General features: G+C 41.7%; 1 protein-coding gene across 2 annotated transcripts in view; it reads left to right on the forward strand.

The window, feature by feature from the left end:
- LOC118314266 (phosphatidylethanolamine-binding protein 4) overlaps positions 1 to 20,377 on the forward strand; it is a 49,762-nt gene that overhangs the window by 12,730 nt on the left and 16,655 nt on the right. Inside the window, exon 4 of one of the 2 annotated variants that reach the window (XM_035640601.2) lies at positions 9,179 to 9,277. The exons of the other annotated variant lie outside the window; for it this stretch is intronic. Within the exon in view, the coding sequence (XP_035496494.1) occupies positions 9,179 to 9,277 (99 nt within the window). The remainder of the gene's footprint in view (positions 1 to 9,178; positions 9,278 to 20,377) is intronic. 2 annotated transcript variants of the gene reach the window in all.

Genomic DNA, 20,377 nt, shown 5'->3' on the forward strand with positions numbered 1-20,377 from the left:
GGCAGGTTATGGTTGACAGTCAAAAAGGAATTGCAGCAACATATATGCGAAGATTATTGCTGTAGTCATTAATTGTTGCTTGAAAGGGGATTAGGATTACCAGTCCTACAGAACACTAACACCTGTCCTTCCTCACATCTAACAATGTTACTTCAGTTTTCCTCATTTCAGTATCAGTTTAAGTTGGCAAAATAAAAAAGGCTGATTTATTCAAATGAATCATCAACATTGGAAATGATTCAATATGCGCCACATTCAGATGGGTGATATATTATTCCCTTGGGGAGAGGAGAAGATGGAGCTGCGGAGCTGTTTTATTTGTGCTCTCTTTATCAGTGTGTCAGGCAGAGAGGCTGAGCTTGTTCTCAATGAATGGACGAGCCCTTGAACCATAAACCTGTACCTCCTCTGATAACAGTTTCTGCATTGTGATATAAGTGCCATTCCCTGTGATGTCCTCTCTGACAGCGCTAAATATATCAACGCTCACAAAATGATCTGTCAGACGAATTATTTTATGTCTCACAGTTCTCCAAAACTAAGGATTTTCCGGGGCTGCGTGTGCAGTGTGCGTTTAAGAAGACGTACAGTATTGTGTACTTAATTAAGGATTCAAAGCAAAGTGCAGTATTGTAGTTGAAATTCACCCGGCTTTGCTATTCATGCTCTTAATGTTATGCCTTTAGGTAGTAAATATTTTTACTGTACTTTTTATTCTTCCATACCTTGTGCTAAATATGATTAATTCCATTTCTGCTGCTGGGACCTCAGACTGCTCTGACGTCTGAGATAGCCACATCTTCGAAGGTGGTGAAGAGTGCTCCCCGCATAAGTCAGAGCCCGTTTGATGACATGGCCCTGATTGTCAGACGGGTGGGCTGGTGACACTGGAACACAGACGGTGCTTGTCTGTTTGAAATATTCTCTTTCAAGCTTCCAAGCCCTGGGCAGTCCTCTCTCCCAGTCTCCCAACACCCAGCTTCGCCCACTGAAACAGGACTCTTCCATACTGGAAAATCCGGCCCTGTCAACTGGCAGTCTGGACTAGGTTCAGCCCGCATGCCAAGCAACCCCCCCCCCCCCCCCCCCCCCCCCCCCCCCACCACCACCACCACCACCACCACTTCCACCACTTCATAGGCACTAGAGTTTGCCACCCCATGTAGATGCCTTTTGGTCGCCATCCATGGATGGCGTCAATTGCATCTTCCTACACAACAGTGACTGAACGGAGGGCACAAGAAAATGTGGGAATAATTTACACTTTCTCACTGTACTACCATCAGAAACCATAATTAATCATGATAGAAAAAATGTGGAAGCCATCTTGGCTGGTGAAACACACAGTGCCTGTGAACAGCCCTGACACCTTTAACAGCTCTGATGGCCAAATAGGAATGGGTGTCAAGAGTGCTTACAACTAAGCTCCCTTCATGGCAGCATGTAACCCATCGTCTTCAGAATTGTGTCGGCTTCATGGTGCTTCTTCGAAAGATTGAAACTGTTAGATTGTCATAGATTTTATTCCCTTTATAGAGTTGACAATAGCAAAAATGAAAAACTTAGTTTCCCTAACAAACAAAATAGCTGCAGAATAAAATGTGATGACGCAGATAAAGTTACTTTTTATAGCACGTTAAATATTATTTAAACTCATGTCAAGCACTGTGTAAACTTGTTTTCATTTGCAGCTGCACTGACAAAAAAAAATCCATTAAGCTCAGTTGATCTTAATTAGTTCAAAGTTTCACCCTCCAAATTCCACTAAGGGCTTGTAGAATGAAAAAAACGGTTGATTTAGATTCTCAAATCATGGTGAAATAATTATAATGTGCTCTCGTTTAACTTTTAAAGGCTGCGCTTGGCAGTAAAATAGCAGATCTATGACTCCAAGTGAGTGACATGCTTGACAGACTAATTATGGCCGCGAGTCCAGCGCTGTAATTTGCCCTGTTTGACCGCGTTGTGTTCTCAGCAGCCAGACTACATGACACAAATATTTCCCTCTCTCCTCATTTAGCAAGGTGATGGATCTGGGCTTATATCCCAGCACCTGGCTGCACGTTACGTCAGACCGTTGGTTGTCAAACTTTTTCATGTCCTCCTTCAGAGGACCCCCCCTCCAAAACACACACACACACACAGACACACACACACACACACACACACACACACACACACACACACACACACACACACACACACTCAGGTCAGCACAATGGCAATCAGCAAATGCTTGTGTGTTTATTTCCCCTGCATAAATGATATATATTCAACTTCAATCCATTTTTTTTTACCCCTGGTCATCCACCCCTGCCCTCTGCAGTACCTCTATGCTGCCCGTCCAGTGGGGGCCCGCCCCACTGTTGGACAACCTCTGCTTCAGAGCACCTGCTAGTGTTAGTTACTGTTTTAGAGCATGTGCATTTGCGGAGACGCTTTTAATGGCAGTGAGTAGGTGTATGTGTGTAAAACCACCACTAGAAAGTGTTGAAAGCCTCAGCTAGCAAGATCGCATCCAGGGTGACTAATAAGCTTAACATGAGCACGGCTGTGTTCGCAAGCATGGCGCAGTGAAAGAAGACCTCAATGTTGAGAGGAATGCAGAAATGGCTCCCTAGGCTGCCACTAATTCCTTCACCCCCCTCAAGCATCAATCAGACTGTGAACCATCTTACTGTTCGCTGCGGCTCCGCTGCAGACCCAAAACTGCACGGCAGAAGTAAAAGACAGACAGAGTTCATGACTGACTGCATTTCAACATTTTCAGAAGTCCAGGTGTTATATGCGTGGCCTTAGAATGACATGGTAATAAATATTCAATTTTCTTAAGTGATTTAGACACTTTATATTCAATATGTAGAATCTATAGATTATGAATTATATTGCATTGTGTTGTCTTACCTTCTGTCATATGTTAAGTTGATTTGAATATAACATTATAATACATATCAGTATGTTCAAAGAGGGAAAAGTGTTAATGTGATTATGTAATTATGTAAACTTGTGTTTCATATTCTGCCGTGATTCCTCTCGAACTGCTGCCTCCTCACAGCTCACTCACTCACTCCTCTGTTCGGCTATAGTGCGGATCTGGTAGCTGTGTTGTCTTTGGGCCTTAAATATAAATATGAGTTTGTATCCACATCTGGCTTTCTTTTGACCATGTGGCTCCGCGAAGTGTGGATTTATAAGCCACTTCACACTCCACTCCTGTGTGGGAGGAAGGCTGAGTTAAAAATAGGCAGGTTTGGAGGTAGTGAGCAGCCCGCACTGTGTGCGGTGCTTAAGAACACACAGGAGCATTGGCATTGTGTTTGCATATCATTTGTATCATCAATCAATCTGAACATTAAAACTGTAGCTGTTATTGTCTCTTGTGAAAATTACCAAATCATCTTGTATTATAGTCTGTGTGGCTTCAATTACAAATCACTGTCTATGCATTTGTGTCTGAATGCACAGTGTGTGTCCCTAATACTGTTCTTTAATATACCATCTTAAAGGGGCATTCCACTAATTTAGTATTTATTATACTTACATACAGATACTGACTGTGTGTTTTGGGGAGAAACACTGTATGTAAACCCAAACGAGGAATATTGTCCACATATGTAAACACTGGATTGTTACGGAGACAGAAGCAGATGAAACATTCAATTATTTGATACGAAAACTGTCTCCGAGATTGACAGGAAGACCTCCAACAGAGTTCAGGAATCTGAGCAGGTGAATCCTCCAATAGAGGAGATCAGTTTGTCAGTTAACATGAGTTTTCCAACACAGGGTTTTGCCCTGAATCCAAACTTCGCCCACAGAGCAGAGGAAGGCGGCAGAGCAAAGGCATCCAAATGAACAGGGGTGGCTGAGCATGACACGTATTGTTTGTGAGGCACAAGTAGACAGGTATTAGAACAGAGACAGGGGAGGCAAGAAAAAAAGAATTCACAGCGCAGAGACTAAGAAAGCGGCCAATGCATTTCCACCACTCAGTGAGTCCGACAATCTGTCAGAGTTGAATCAATCTTTGACCCTCTGGCCTGTTGAGTGGATGAGTTTATTTGTGTCAGGTCCTCAGGTGAACTGGCTGGGGAACAGGAAACGAAGCCACGCCCACCCAGTCACACACACAAAGGAGAATACCAAAAACAACAACAACAAAAAAAAAACAGGGTCAAAACAACAAACGACATGAGCTGTGTTTCCACACCAAGACCTTTCCCCGGGAACCAGGAATCTTCGCAGGATCTCTGGGACCAGGGTCTTCATTTAGAAATCTTTTAGTACTTCACGAGAGGACATGAACCGTTGTGGTGGGGCTTGTTTGGTGGACTGGAGTAGAACAGCTTGTAACCGTCGGTTGTTCACACAGTATGTCAGCAGGCTAATTCGCCTAATCTCCTCTGGTCTGGTCCTGGACTGTAGTAACACAGGAGAACAGTCTGCAGGAAGCTTTTAGTTCCTTGAAAAAAAGTTCATGGCTTATGGCTGAAACGTGGCTTTGGAGTGGGAAGACAGCAGGAAAATGTAAGGAAAAACCGGGTAGGATGATGTGATCACCAGGATATATATTATACTTAAGCAATGCTATATATTAAGTTATTCATCAATAATATTTTCGTGGACTGTAAAAGCCCATGCCTTTCATACTCAACATCCCCTTTTTGCTTTGTAGTTTTTTAAGCCCAAACTAGTAATTTTTACTTATCCTTTTTAATTTACTATAATTTTCTCAATATTTGGAAAGCTCCATCCAAAGCAATAAAAGTTGTTATGAACAACAGTTTTCACAGGTTGAATAGTGCCCCTAATGACTTATAGATTGACTTTGACATGTAAAATTAGTGGAGCATTGTCTCCCATCGCACATTTTTATTTTTTTACTGGTACCTGAGAACTGCAAACAATGGACTTGTGTGAGTGGTTGCGTGTATTTTGAAAGCTCCACACATTATTAGAAAAAAGCCTATCCACATTTAGCACACCACTACCCGTGAAGTGCTTTAAAACAGTTTCCCTTCAAATGTGCTATATAACTCTTTACAAACTTAGGGAAAAAAACACATGGATCACAGAGCTTTTCTTGTAGTCATGTCTCTGTTGCCACAACAATACCCCTTTTTTATGGCTAGAATAATGAGATGTTTTTTTACAAGATTCCATGAAATTCCGTTTTTTCGCACCCAGTTCCTCTGTAGCAGATTACTAATCTGCCTGTGAAGGAGGTTTTACAATGAGGAACAAGGCAGTTTCAAGTCTTATGCAGATGGGGGGGGGGGGGCTGATATCAATGACAACGAAGACCTCCTCACCTGTAAAGGTTGCCGAACTATAGGTGAGGGCCATTGCCCCCCCTCCTATCTCCATCTCATCTTTGGGTCTACGGCCCCCCACCTTCTGGTCGGGATTCAATTACTGCTGCCTGGCTGACCCCTGACCTCCCCTCCACCAGGATGAACCTCATCTTCTGACCCCGACAGTGGCACCACTCGTAACCTTCCCCATCGCTCTTCTGCCTCTCTCAATGCAATCCTTCCTCGGAAATGAAACCTTATTACTTTGTCCTTAGTAGAAAAGTTCACACATCTTTGCTCCATGAATTCACTCGTTACTATGTATTCAGTTTGAGTTTAAATCTCTTCTTCTTCTTTTTTAATACTCTTTGGCATCAGAAACAATAGAATTGTAGCGGAATTTCTCCATTACCTGAAGATGTATTTCTACTTCCATGTTTTTAGAGTTTCTGTTTTTCTGTATTTACAAATCGATCTTTCAACCTTGCTCTAAGCTGCAGTCGATGGTTGTTAAGCCATCGCTGTCTCTTAATCACAACACAGATACCTGTTAATTACCAAACGAGTTCAAGTATTTTTGCTACTTAAACAGGGATTTGGGATCGATGCTTTGCTTTGCTCTGGGTCGAGCGAAGAGCACAGTTGACCATTTAATGAAACGTTGAGGGTTCTGCGCGAAGAGGCTGAAGGAGATGAAGAGCGGGGAGGATAAAGCACGGGGTATATTAATAGGCAGCCGCATGGACGACACTGTTTGGTATTGGGTCAGGGATAAAGCATGAACTTGTAAACTCACAGAGGGGCCTCTCCTCCCTTCCTCCCTCTCGCTAACTCACTCTCGCCCTTCGTGGTGTCATCAGTTAGCAGAGTGGGGCTCGATAGCCCAAGCAGCTCTACGAGAGCAGCGATTAGACATCTCTCTGATTCTCAGCCCCAGCAGAGTTCACTCAAAGGTAAGCCAGTAGTTTACATCCTCAGAGACACTCTGCCTTTGTTCTTCACCGTCTTCTGTTTGGCAAATACTGTATCTGTCCAATGCTCCTGGCCTGGAGCGGGAGCTCTTTGTCATATCTTTAAAATACAATAATGATAATAAAAATGTATTTAATAAAAACAAAAAAATCAAACCGGCCACCGCCCACCTATTCTCGCAAGGTGTCACCTCCTCGGTTCCTCTCTGACCGCTGACCAGTAGCCGTGACTGAGACGGCCAGTCAGATGCAGGGTGTATTCCAGCCGCCTGGTGTCTGAAGTATGGTCCCTGTGGGCCGTTTTGCTGTGATCACAGCAGGCAGTGGGAGGTTAATCCCAAGAGAATGCAGGCTCAATATCCCCCGCCTCCAGCCCGCACCTTGGAGCCTCACATCCCCTCCTGTATAATGGCCTGATGGAGCTTTGTGGTCTGTGGCCGACACCTACCCAGATTTCACTTCTGCTCTCAGCTCTCATGTTATAATGGCATTTTTAATGTCCTTTAGCCGCCATTACAGAGAACAACATGGGGCACGGCTGACCTCTCACCTGTTCTATAAAAGTAAGAGCTTTAAAACAATTTGAGTCTTCACTGATAGCTTTGTGTGTCCTGCAAAATATGTAGACAATAAATTGTCATTATCGATAAACTCGATTAACGATCGATTAACTGCAGAAGCAAATGTGAATATCATTAATGCCCTAATGTTAAGTTTCCCTCATTAGTATTTATGATAAAAGAGTAATATGGTAGAACTGTTAAATATTTTTGGAGAATGTGTGCCGCCTTGCAGTATCTAGCTATGAGAATTAGTGCTGTTTTGATATACATTTATTTTGTTCGAGCCCTGATAAATGATTGCAGATCGCAGAATATGCATCTGTTTTTCCCTGGAGTCTTTCGCACATATCTGTGTGTAATTAATGTGGATTTTGACAGATGGAGAAAAATGTCCTTGTAAGAGAGAAGGGTACATGCCACAATGTGTGAAGTGCAAGCACGGAGGGAGCTTCTTGTATTATTCGCTGCCCGTGCCAGCTGGACCAGCCAGATTCTTACAGGTAGAAATGCAGACGCTTAAATATGTGCAGAAATCATTGATATTCACGTCCCCACTGTAAATAGGCCACGATTTTGTTGTTACAGTCGGAAATAAATGTGAAATGTTCTTAATATTGCTCTAAATTTGGCTTCAGGAGAACGAAGCCTGTCCTATACAGTGTTTCTCTTTTCATGGTAACTTTCGTGAAATATCCAATAATGTGCTATTTCTTTCAATGATAATCGTGACTGGAGGTCATTTTTTATTTAAATGCTTACATTGCCTGTGTGTGTGTGTGTGTGTTTGCTGTTACCGTGTTATTTCTTAATGCATCAGAGTCTGACTTAAATATTAGTGTAACTACATTATCACAGTGTCTTTGCCTGGTAGCAAACATGTACAAATGAGGATTACAACTCGTGAGAAGGCAACAGGTCATGGTTGGTAAGCTGCCTGGGGGGGTCACTGATATAGAGTCACTTTTGACAGGCTGTGGAGGAGTCTCTATTGTTGCTGGTGTGTCTGTGTGTTACCTGCAGGCACTATCACTGAGACTACAGTATTATCCTATTATTAGGCTTAGTTGTTTACGCTTATTACTGCTTGTCAGGTAGGCAGAGAATCCCTCTGAAAATGAGTATCTGCAGAATAAATACGACTACTCTATCTCATTCAAGTACATCGGCTTAATTTTCAGAGGCCCCTAAGAACGTCTAGATAGGACAAAACAAACAGAAATGTAAGGTGTAGGTTTACATAGGGAGCGTTTGATTCTATGAAGTGTTACCCGTACCACAGACAGCGTTGTTTGGCAGTCAGTGTAGAAATGTAATAAATGAAAATCTGTTTTGGACGTGTTAAAGCTGATAACATTATGGTCTTGCTTCAGTTGAAAGTATATTCAGTATAAGAGGACACTGTGGATTGAGACAGCCCTGATTAATGTCTCTGTTTGCAGAGGAAGTGAACAAAATAAAAAAAAGCCCATCATATGGTCCGGCAGATTTTGGGCACAGGCCCAGGGATGACAAATGTGCCTCTTGCAATAATTCAATCTGCTCTCATAATTCTCTAACTTTTAGGGACAGCCCGAATGAACATTTTCCGGCAATTAAGCCGCCAAGTCAACGTCGAGTAACTGTGATCAAGTGTTAGTTAAGATGCTTTTTCTCTCACTTTATCTATTGACAGATTGAGGGGTTTAAAGATACTGGATAAGTGGCAGAAAGTTACTGTGAATATGTTAACGAGAGGAGTTGGTATCACATCCAAAACGCTGTCATTTTCATTGGTGTCACAGTAATTATATTAAATTTAGGAAATAATAGAGAAGGGACGGAGCTGTACTCTTCCTGCAAAAATAAGTGCACTGCAGATTTTTAGCACCGTTTTTCTCTTTCTATAACAATATTATCTCCTGTTAATTTCTTTTTTTTTAACATTTTAACATTTCAGCGCCCACAGAATTAAAACTGTTATGATCATTTGTCAAGCCAATAGAAACCAAATCAAGCCTCCTGGTATCAACAAAGTCTGCAAGCTCCCTGAGCTCAGTTGAAACAAACAACTACATTTCTTCTTTTTTTTAAATAAACCACACATTCTATGAACATAATGAAATTCACATTTCACAGCATTTTAAGTACAATAAGAAATAACCAAGAAAGCAAAGTGAAGCATCTGTTTTGAAGTATTTAAACTAAGTATTGTTAACTGCAGAGATGGCGGTCGAGCCTTCGGCAAAACCGCACATGGCTGCATTTTATAAGCAAAAGGGATGGAACTGCCTCTAAGGCAAATGTTTTTAGGCACTGTACTAAAACTTTTTTCTGTAGTAAATATAATGCTATATGAATCTTCTGTTTGCAGAGAAAGATGTATGTTTTGGTGATGGTGGATCCTGATGCTCCACACCGCACAAATCCAGCATCTGCTTACTGGAGGCACTGGTTGGTTGCGGACATACAGGTACAGTCATAACCTCTGCTCACACTTGAAAGCGACCCAGTGTGTTTCTGTGATGCTGACACGGACGGCATTCCTTATTGGATTAGGAACTCGTATGTTGCAAATTTATGAAGTAGTGATATATTTTTTTTTCCTCCTGAAAATTGTGCATTTTCATAATCTCGGGGTCTCACTTGGCATGACTTGTGTTTACATCTGCACTAGGGGCCGATTGCAGGGCTGAAAAATTATGAATGGTTTTTTAAGCCTAACTTGGTGAAGAAAAGATGCCAAGTTCAAAAAATGTTAATTTTTCATATCATGTATCTTGTGCAATAAATGCCTGTGACAAAAGTGTGGGAGTAAGTCTTTCTAAATGGCTGTGAAAGTTTGCAAGGCCCTGTCAGCAGCAATTTCCCTCTGCTGCAGAAAGCCTGGGACGTGTCAATGCAGGCGTGTGAGACTGAGATTGAGGAGAGCAGCATGCGAGGCGCACACTCTTTCTCCCATAGAGCTCCAGTCCCTCAGCTCCCCCTCCAGTGGAGAGATCTTGGCAGAGTGTCCTCCCTTCATCTGTTCCCCCAGGCAGAGCAGCTCCCCCAATGATCCACACTTCTCCATATTTTACACCCCCGAAATGGGCACGGCTCCGATCCCCTTATTCCTCTTCATATTTCTCTCCTTTTTATCCATTCGTTTGTGTGTTTTCACATTCTTGCATTCTAACGCCAAATGCGTGTTGAGTTGTTGATTGCTTCAAATATTTGGAGGTTTGCAGACATTTTATAATCCCGCGGGAACTGGGAGATCAACCCAGTAGATTAAGACTAGTGGTCTTAAAAAACGAGAACACAAAGACGCTTCGGCAGTGTATCAGTGCTCCCGTTTCATTTGATAAGGCGTTGTCGTACACTAAGTAAATGCCACATTGATTTCAAAGATTCAAATGTGATGTATCTGGGATATAGATTTGAGTAAACCGATAATAGGCATATATTCTGAATTTTGTGATTCAGCCCTTAAGAGATGATTTATGCAGGCACTTGCCTTAAAGAAGCTGTGAATATTTACCCCATATCACTCGCAAACATCACTGATATTCAGGGTAAAAAAAAGTCATTCCCACTTTATAAAATTGCAATAGGCATCACCTTTGCTGCTTATTTTTAAGCCCACAAAGTCTGTCTGGCCGCGTGACCAGCTGTGAATAAACAAATGTCTTTCAAGTGCTCAGACAGACCACATTCACTCCAGCAATTCAATTGCCTGTCACTTGTGTGGGTGTTGACCTGCGTAGCCCATGAAGGGATTGGCCAATGTGACGGCATGTTCCTCTGATTGTGACTGGTGGTTGGTCAGAAGGGTTAATGAGCCTTTTGAGTGATGCCAACCGATAGTGGGAGGTGTTTAATTGACCAGGGTGGCTAGGTGACATCACACAACCTCAGTTTTGTTTGTCTTTTTTTTTTTTTTTCAAGTCTATGTGAATCTATTGGATATTTTTTTTCAGTGCAGGGAATTTCAGGGCAATGTAGATCAATTTATGAATTGATGCATTTATATATAATGCAGCAAACAAAAAAAAAAGACTCCTCATGATCGAATACATAACATAAATAGACAACACACAACATTTATTCCTAACAAGTTCCATCTGGACATGATGGTGGTAAAACAAAGAGAAATTCTGGATGCTAACATGTTTGGCATTTAGAGTGATATTTCTGGCGATGCGTCTGATGGTGGATTGTTTTGTGAAGCAAGTTTGTTTTTTTAAGCTGAAGTTGGGGGTCACGCTTTCAAATGTCAAGCGGATCAGTGTTTTGAGCCTCACTTATCAGACAGCGAGAGCTGCAGCAGCCATATTCTTTTCATATATATATATATATATATATATATACAGTATATATATATATATTCATTAGTTCAGGGTCATGCAATCTTTCCCTAGTTTGTGGATGTTTCCATAATTAGTGTATATTCTTTATCCATAGCCACAGCTATGAAGGCAAAAGATTTCCTTGTATCAACCAAGAGTGAGTGAGGTCAGGCCGGACAGAGCAACGAGGCACCGCAGATTTACACTGATTCCTTAGCCGAGGTCTCATTAGAGGAGCAGTGGTAACGGAACAAGGACACACTGAACTACCCTGTGTATTACCGATGCATCACTCACCTTGCTTTGAGCTGTTGTATTCACGTACAATAACATGTGCCGAGGATATCCTCACTGTGTGTCAGACATGCCGAAGCCCTCTTGAACCACGGAGAGAGGAATTTGAGAATCTGATATTTGTTGCCACGTACAATACAGTGCCTCACATGCCTACAGCAATCGTCCACATCTACACAGCCCTATAAGACGCAGAATTTTGCATTAGCCATAAAGACGAGAAGGTTTAATTGATTTTCCTGATGAGAAGATGCTGTTTGACAGACTTATTATACCCCTTTTTAAATATGATGAGTTCTTCTGTATGGCTGATCATAACAAGAGACCTTCTGCTGTGGCAGATTTTAAGGTGAAGAGCTTTGGGGACAAGACAAACCCATTTATTCGCAAAAATTTGAGAGACCCCAGATAAGAAATCGATTACAGCCCACGAAGGAACAATATCAAAAAACAAAACGTGCTCTCTAGATTTCATCTGTCATTTTCAATAATTACCTTGAAAATACATAATAAATTCACTTACAATTTAATGAATTTAAATATGGGATTAAAGCTAGTTATTGCTACTCTGCTAAGCTTGGCTAGTAACCGTCAGCGACACTATTCTTTTACTATCCTATTTCATAAAAACAAAATCCCATGTTAAAACAAATGTTGAAAAGTCATACTCTGGTCTTAACTACATTTTGCCTAATGTGTCATTGAATTTTGGCTTTGTGAGACAAATATTTCACCACTGCAACGGTATTTTTCGTGTTTTATAAGTCCACGTGGGCTGCGCCTTTGTATGTGTATGACACAATGATTAATATAACTCACTGAGTGTGTAAGACAGTCATATTTTAATGTTCATGTCAGGTGTCAAATCCCTTTTTTTTTCTTCTTCGTACTAGCTGTACCACTAACCACATCATTGCTTTTGACAACCAAGAACAATTTAATCCACCAGTAAAGTGTAAACTGTGTGGGTATCTCGTCTTCTCTCACCAGCTGTCCAGTTTCTTTTAGAGCTCACATTATTAGATGCCGTATATGCATTTCCATTGCAACTGCCCGTTATCAGTGACCCCCCCCAAGCTTCCGTAACAGTTATTTCGAATCTTCTGCAACTCTCTGCGTTCTACATCAATTATGGACAATTACCAAAATAACCATCAACAGATTGTTGTCTCGCTCTCAAAGTCGAATTCCAGATTGTGAGCCCCTCCCTCCCTCTCGCTGCTCACCCAGAGTCTAAATCAATGCAGATGTTCCGGTATGGTCTCGCAGCGGTAATTACTGTAACAAGCAAATCATTAGTATCTGAATAGAGGCAGCTTATATAAATACAGCACTGGGTTTTACTTTTACTTGTTAATACTTATTCTCTCATTATAGTTTTGGCGGTTTGAAAGTCAACATGATGCAACATGAACTTGCAAAACACTGCTACAGTTAATGCTCTTTTCTGCTCTGAGAAAAGCCGAGGTATTCATTATCGCTGTTAAATCCCATTTACACAGATGTACAGCCCTAGGTTTTTATGGATTTTTTTGCACTTTTTGGAGTTTATCAAGTTTCTCTGGTACGCGTTTGTCTCCGTGAAAGGTCTTAGTTGTCTGACACACTTGAGCTAACCCTAAATACGCTGACAAGTTAATACAAGGATAATTATTGGATTCTTTGAAAAATCAGGTTAGAAAATATTTAAAAAGGAATGTATACACCATTGGACAGGCAAGCTACATGAAATAGATTTTAAACAAGACAAGAGACTCGTGACCCAGTTTAACCTGTGCTGGCAGTGTTTTCTTCTCAGTCAGTAAAGTTCCTCACTTCCAGATTCTCTTCAATAAGGTCTGAGGACTGGAAGCTATCGCGTGTTTGTTAAATCTCTCTCCTTGGCGTCGAACTGAGGGCCAGTTGGCCAGTTCTGCACACAGTGTGCTGTGCTCATTTTTATTACGGTGCATGAGGGATATGCATACTTTACTGTAACATCCATCTCTGTTGTAGCAGCTCTCAGAGGAGGACAGAGCCTGTGTTCTGCTGCTGGTCAGGCAAATACAAACAGTGAAGTATTGTGAGCGTGTCAGAGCAGCTGGCTTTGTGTTTGCGAATTCTGCGGCCTGCAGAGATCATCTGCTCCGCACCTCAAGAAGTCCCTTGACTGCAAACAATTAGGCGTGTAACTCTTTACAGTATTTCATTCAACATTCGGCTCTTTAAAGGATAACACTGTTTTTAACGTTCATTTATTATGATTTACCATTCACCCTGACGGATCAAATCCATTCGTTTGTGCAGCTTTAATTGTAATGAAGACATGCTGTGTTATAACCATTGTCATGCTGTGGCTCTTATATTAGCATTTCATAGTTTTGGGAACAACAGTTCATGCCACTGAGGAATAAGCTAAACCAGGTTGTGGCTGCACAGACAATACCTGCTGTTTAGTTTGGGTCTTCAGAGTTTTCTCTCATTATACGAATGATAATGTTACTCCCAGTTTATTCCTTAATGTGCAACCAGAACAGTCATTCAGTCAAGAATGGGACTTCTTGTCACAGAAACATCTCTGAGTGACTGGAGTATATGCCTTTATTTTGTTAAGTTACAGATTGTTTGAAATTGCATTTTTACGTATGCACAATTCTTTGTGAGTTTGTTTTAGCAGAATACCAATTTTCAATATTGCAAATAAACATACATAATTGCATTGTTCTTTATCCTGTAATTATCCCTTCTGTGGCATGTTACGATTTAAGTGTTTATTTTTGACAGACAGCTGCCCCCATATGGAAGCCAAAAACAATTTCCCAAAGGCCAGGCGAACCACAGCTAGCTTCATTGTGAGAACAAAGAGCCATTGGTATTATTCATAATTAAACTCTTATTGTGTACTCTGCTGAATATTTCCATTCTTCTGCCTCTCTCCTGCTCCCTCTCTTTTCCCCTCTCGCTACTTTGCACCTTGTGCTGGGAACATCTGTCTGGCGTCAGAGTGGAGCCTGGCTGTGCAGATTGGAGCAGGTAGAGGAGCACATTGTCGCCCGGCTAATGATGAGAGTGTCTGCCCTCTCTCTTGGAGGAGATGCAAGCTGCTGCTTCACGCTCGCTCACTCCACTCATACGCCCAGGGAAACAGATTTCCAAACATATGCAGTATGTTTTTAATCCAGTTGAGCACTTCATTTCCCAGCAAACACAAATAACCTTACGGGACATCCATATCTTATGACAAGGGGGTGGGCGCAAAGGAATTGAACGATTTTCCTTTTTAATGCGAATTTTTTTTTTTTTTTTTTCCCTTTGCAAAGTTGCTAAACATACTCATAAACCAGGTTAACAGTTTGCTTGTTTATGGTTCCTCAAACTTTTACACAGAAGTGCCTCCTGGCTCGGAGTCATATGAAGCAACTTTATCCAATCTAAACTCCACTGTGTGCACCTGTTGTCATTCTTTGTTCAAACTTCAACTGACAGCATAAGCACATGGTCTCTGTGTGAAGTGGCTTAAAGAATTTGAACAGATTGCATTAATATATATGTTAGAGGTGAGCATAAGCACCTGTTTACATGATAAGGGGTGATCGAAACATCAACATTCCAAATGTTGGAAGAAATGTGTTTTAAGATGGACTCTCAGTCACCTTCTTGCCAGTTTGAAGCTACAATACTGTATTGTGTATTCTATACTTAGTTTGACCCTGATGAAGTTTACATGCGGGTCATTCATCTTTTTAATAACTTCCGAAGCCTCCCTCGGTACAAGTCAACAATAGTCCTTAACATGGAAGCCCAGCTGGAGGTGCTTAACATTTAGAGCAGTGCTCATCCTGCTGTCAGCTACAGCCAGACAAATGTCAGAGGTGGTGCTACATGGAGCTCAGCTTTTGGAAGCATTTCCCTCATCAAACTCCACACAGCCCCTCCGCTGCCAGATTTGGATGCTATTGTTTCTTAGGTTTTTTTTTTTTTTTTAATGTATTATTTTTTTGACAGCTTTTGGAGTGTTACCTGTTTCAAAGTTGACCACGCTCGCGCGTGTCTGTGTGCGTCGGCTGTCTGGATGGTGCACTGTGTAGCTGTTTCCAGACATGAGGCGCTCACGACAGCAGGAACATTTGCGGAACATTCAGACGGGGGGGGGGGGGGGGGGGGGCGGTGGCGCCCGCTCGCTCGTTATGAATCCTCCAAATGTTTTCCTGCTGTGGTCTCACATGGGCTCACTCTGAAATTTTCCCGGCAATTTTACGAGGGGGCTGGCAGGAAAAGTTTCGGAAAGTGTCCGGGGCAACAGATTTGCAACCTTCACGTAAGGCCCCTCCGGAAAAGGTTCAGGACTTCAGTGCATGCCTGAAAGTGGCTTTAGTGCCTGCTGTCTGCATGCGTGGATTTGTGTGTGTGTGTGTGTGTGTGTGTGTGTGTGTGTGTGTGTGTGTGTGTGTGTGTGTGTGTGTGTGTGTGTGTGTGTGTGTGTGTGTGTGTGTGTGTGTGTGTGTGTGTGTGTGTGTGTGTGTGTGTGTGTGTGTGTGTGTGTGTGTGTGTGAGTGAGAGAGAGAGAGATGGTTAGAGAGCAGTGCGTTGTTGGGTGACCTGCCAACGTCATACCTTGACTGTAACTGTGGCCGTGTCCTTATCGCTCTGTCACATCCGGACCCTCTGGTCTTGTGTACAAACACCCTGCGATAATCCCGTCACGTTTTTATCTTATCTTATCTCACAGCTTATTAACAAACAGGTTCTTCTTCAGTGTGGGCTGCTGCTCTCACTGTTCTCTGCCACCTAAAGGGAGAATTACATAAGAATCCTCCGCTCAATTGTCAGCTCCATCCCCCGTCCACATACAACAAACACACGCGCACACGCATATACACTCACACAATACGGTACACAATAACCTACCAAGCCTCATGCTATCTCTATAACAACTGACCTCCCTGCTCTGGTTGCCGTGGTGAGATGATTGAGGAGGTTTCACTGCTTGAAGAACGTGAGCTGCTGTGGTGAATGCTGTTTGGGCAGCGAGGAAATAATCATCCATAAATTACAGTTTTTAGATGTTGCCTAATTTTTTTTCTAGGAATCTAAATTCCTATTGATTTTACCGCTTGGATTCAGTCTCATATTACATCTTTTTACATGTTCATTCTATCTAAAGCACTAAGCCTACTTTGTGCTACCTCCATTTCTACCCTGCACACTGTCCTGAATATATCACGATCACTCTCCTAGAAAAGAAGGACAACCTGGAAAGCCCTCTTTGATCCAGTCTGTCACAGTATAGCCTAGTAGAGAAAAAAAGAGCATATTGGACCTTCTCCATGCAAATGCAGTTAAAAAAAACAGTAGCAATGCACACATAAAGGCGCTTCTTTTAATATGTGCCCCCTTTCTTCACACCCACGACCATTGTGTACAAAATCCTGTTTTTCCTGAAAAGATTTCTAGTCGCAGCCGCAGACAATGTTCCCCCACACAAGCTGTCGTCTTTGTCATACCCCCCTCCCTTCCCCGCCACTCCACTTCAGTCAGTAAAGCAGGATCTCTGGCAGTCGGCCCCCATGTGCGAATTTGTGTTTCAGGGTACAGGTGGGGGGTTTGCCGGAGTCTGCCTACCTGTTCCCCGGGTCAATCTTGACAGACATGCGAAAGGGGAAAAAAATGCAAAACTTGGAGAGCAGGAGGAGGGAAAAAGGGGCGGGTAAATGAACAAATGTCAGGGTTAGCGGGGGGTTGCCGTGGCCGCGGCTGTGGAAAATGCTTCCTCATAGGGGTGTCTCCTGATAGGGAACGGCAAAGGGGAGTGAGGCATGCTGATAAAAACAACTCACTAACAATTATGCTCACCTAAAATAGCCCTTATTTAAGTATATGGCATGCTTGCCAGTTAATTGTACACAAAAACAAAGACTTCACAAAAGGCCTCCTGTAGCCAATGTATTTTCTTGTATTTTGGCATGATAATTAACTGTGACAGCTATGAATGCAAAGTTGGCAGATATTATAGTGGCCTGTCTAACTCTACATACTGATTATGATTGTTTGTATTCCAAAAGTTATTCTAAACTGTGAGAGTATAAAATGCGAGTATAGTTTATATTGTGTAATGAACAGCTACATACAACTGGTATGAGCACTTGGATTGACCTTCAGGACACAAAAGCTGGAATAAAGATGATAAAACATCAAAAAAGATTAAGCTGTCTTGGATATGAAAAATATTCAGTACATCACAGTTACCAAGGAGTAGTGATGGAGGTTTGACAATTATCAATTCAGATAGAAATCAAACAAAAAAACAACAACATTTGGCTCTGTTTAACTGATATGAATATTCTGCCTTTTTTTTTTTTTTTTGCGAATACTGCGAGCGCTTGACAACTAAACGTTGTACAGGAGGATGAGTCCATTCTGTGCAGATCACAGCCCATATCTGTTTCTTCCCGAGCAGCTGACTGCAAATGATTTAATGACAGTGTTCCTAATATTCTCAGGAGATAATGCTTTTCATAATGACAAAGGAGAAGCCACTGTCAAAACAGTATGTTCAGTAAGCCAATATTTTGTCCACGTTACGCTTGAATAATTTCCTCTGAATTGTTCTCTAGATTTGTTCAACTTGCTCTTATTGATATGCTGTAGGACTAACAACCATGAAATCTACTAAGACCTCTGATCTGTACTATTGACCATTATCATAGCCAAGAGGTTTGTTACAATGTGGTATTTTTATGCTACAGTTGGTGTGAAACCTGTTTACATTACAGGGTGCTGTACAGTTCACTTCTCTCCGCAGCTCAGTCGGATTCCACAGCACTGTATAGATTTCTTTCAGCTGATGAAATTAAAAAGACAGCAGTGTGTGTGTGGTGTGCCTTCCAGCAACGCGATTTGCCTGCGAGTTCACGATACGGGTTGAGAGGGGAGTTCCTTTGGGGGGGATTAAATAGCTCCCTCTCTTCCTTCCCTCCTCCCCTGCCCTCCATACTTGCAGAACATAAACAGCTTGCAGGGCTGTACAGTACTTGTACAACATGTTTGCCACAGTGCTGCTCACAGGTAACAATAAGCCAAGGTCAAAGGTTAAGAGGGATTGCGGAGCTCGGATTCTTGTGTGTTCCTCTGGCAAACATTGTGCACACAGGCACAGGAAACAGTGCCCATAGGATCACCGGGAGAAGGAAAGAGCGAGAGACAGAGGGAGCGAGTTGGCTCAGTAGAGGGGGCATCAAAAAGACTGGGGCCAGTTTCACAAAGATATGTTATGTTGGTCTATAAGATTAGAACAGTCTGAGATGGGTATATATGATTTGGACCATCTTAGGTTGGTTTATAGGCTAGGATAGTCTTAGATGAGTCTATAAGGTTAGAACAGTGTTGGATGGGTTTATAGGTTAGGACAGTCTTAAGTTGGTTTATAGGTTAGGACAGTCTTAAGTTGGTTTATAGGTTAGGACAGTCTTAAGTTGGTTTATAGTTTAGGACAGTCTTAAGTTGATTTATAGGTTAGGACAGTCTTAAGTTGGTTTATAGGTTACGACAGTTTTAGGTTGGTTTATAGGTTAGGACAGTCTTAAGATGGTTTATAGGTTAGGACAGTCTTAAGTTGGTTTATAGGTTAGGACACTTTTAGGTTGGTTTATAGGTTAGGACAGTCTTAAGTTGGTTTATAGGCTAGGATAGTCTTAGATGAGTCTATAAGGTTAGAACAGTGTTAGGTTGGTTTATAGGTTAGGACAGTCTTAAGTTGGTTTATAGGTTAGGACAGTCTTAGTTTGGTTTATGGGTTAGGACAGTCTTAAGTTGGTTTATAAGTGGATAGTCTTAGGTTGGTTTATAGGTGGACAGTCTTAGGTTGGTTTATAGGTCGACAGTCTTAGGTTGGTTTATAGGTGGACAGTCTTAGGTTGGTTTATAGGTGGACCGTCTTAGATGAGTCTATAAGGTTAGAACAGTGTTGGATGGGTCTATAAACATTGGAAAGTCTTAGGTTTGGTATTTGTAGAAACTTAATTTGATACTACCTACAAAAAATAACTGAAAATTAAATATTTCCCTCTGAAATGTTGTGTGTTATATTGTAGTCCTGTACTTGAGTAAATGTTCTTAGTTGCTTTCCATCACTGCTTGAAACCATAGCAGAAACAAAAGGGGGTTTGTGACAGCCCTCCCCCGCGACCCTTAAATGGATAAAGCAGTAGACAATGGATGGATGGATGGATGGATGGATGGATATATGTGTGTGTGTGTGTGTGTGTGTGTGTGTGTGTGTGTGTGTGTGTGTGTGTGTCTGTGTGTGTGTCTGTATTATAATTACTTTCTTCTATAAGGATTTCCATTTTTTTATGAAAAGACTTACAATTTTCCCAGATTTACCCATATACAGAAAAGTAATTTTACCTAAGATTGTCAACAACTACACAATTTTGAGCAACTAATGAACTTGCATGTACGTCTGAACTCAGAACAGAATAGATTTCTGCCTCTGTGAGGCTCTTTCAATAGAAAATACATTATCCATTTAATGTCTAAATCATGCCCACAGCATACTTTGCTGGTTAGAGTCCATCTAACCCACAGACTAATTCAGGTGCGCGCTGACGCTCCAGCTGTCAGTATATTAAACCCTTGGTGTCCTGTTAAAATGAAATCCAGACCAACGGCGCATGAAATGGAATGTGAAAATATGTAGATTTTAAAACACAGCTTTTTAAAATCTCTCATTCCCACAAATGCATTCACAATGAGGACAGTTGTTTCATAACATGAATTAGGTTGCTGTACATTTTGCACAGTATATGTTCCCCAAAAGTAGGAATTAATAATGAAGATGCTTTTTGGCCTGAAATTGCTATTCAAACAATTATGTACTTAGTTTCTTCCAACAAATGCATTCCACATTATTGTTTTGCCTCATAGCAAAGCACCCAAAAGACTAAAACCTTTCATTCCAGCAAAGGCCG

Source organism: Scophthalmus maximus, chromosome 19 (assembly GCF_022379125.1).
Source record: "Scophthalmus maximus strain ysfricsl-2021 chromosome 19, ASM2237912v1, whole genome shotgun sequence".
Taxonomy (NCBI): Eukaryota; Metazoa; Chordata; class Actinopteri; order Pleuronectiformes; family Scophthalmidae; genus Scophthalmus; species Scophthalmus maximus.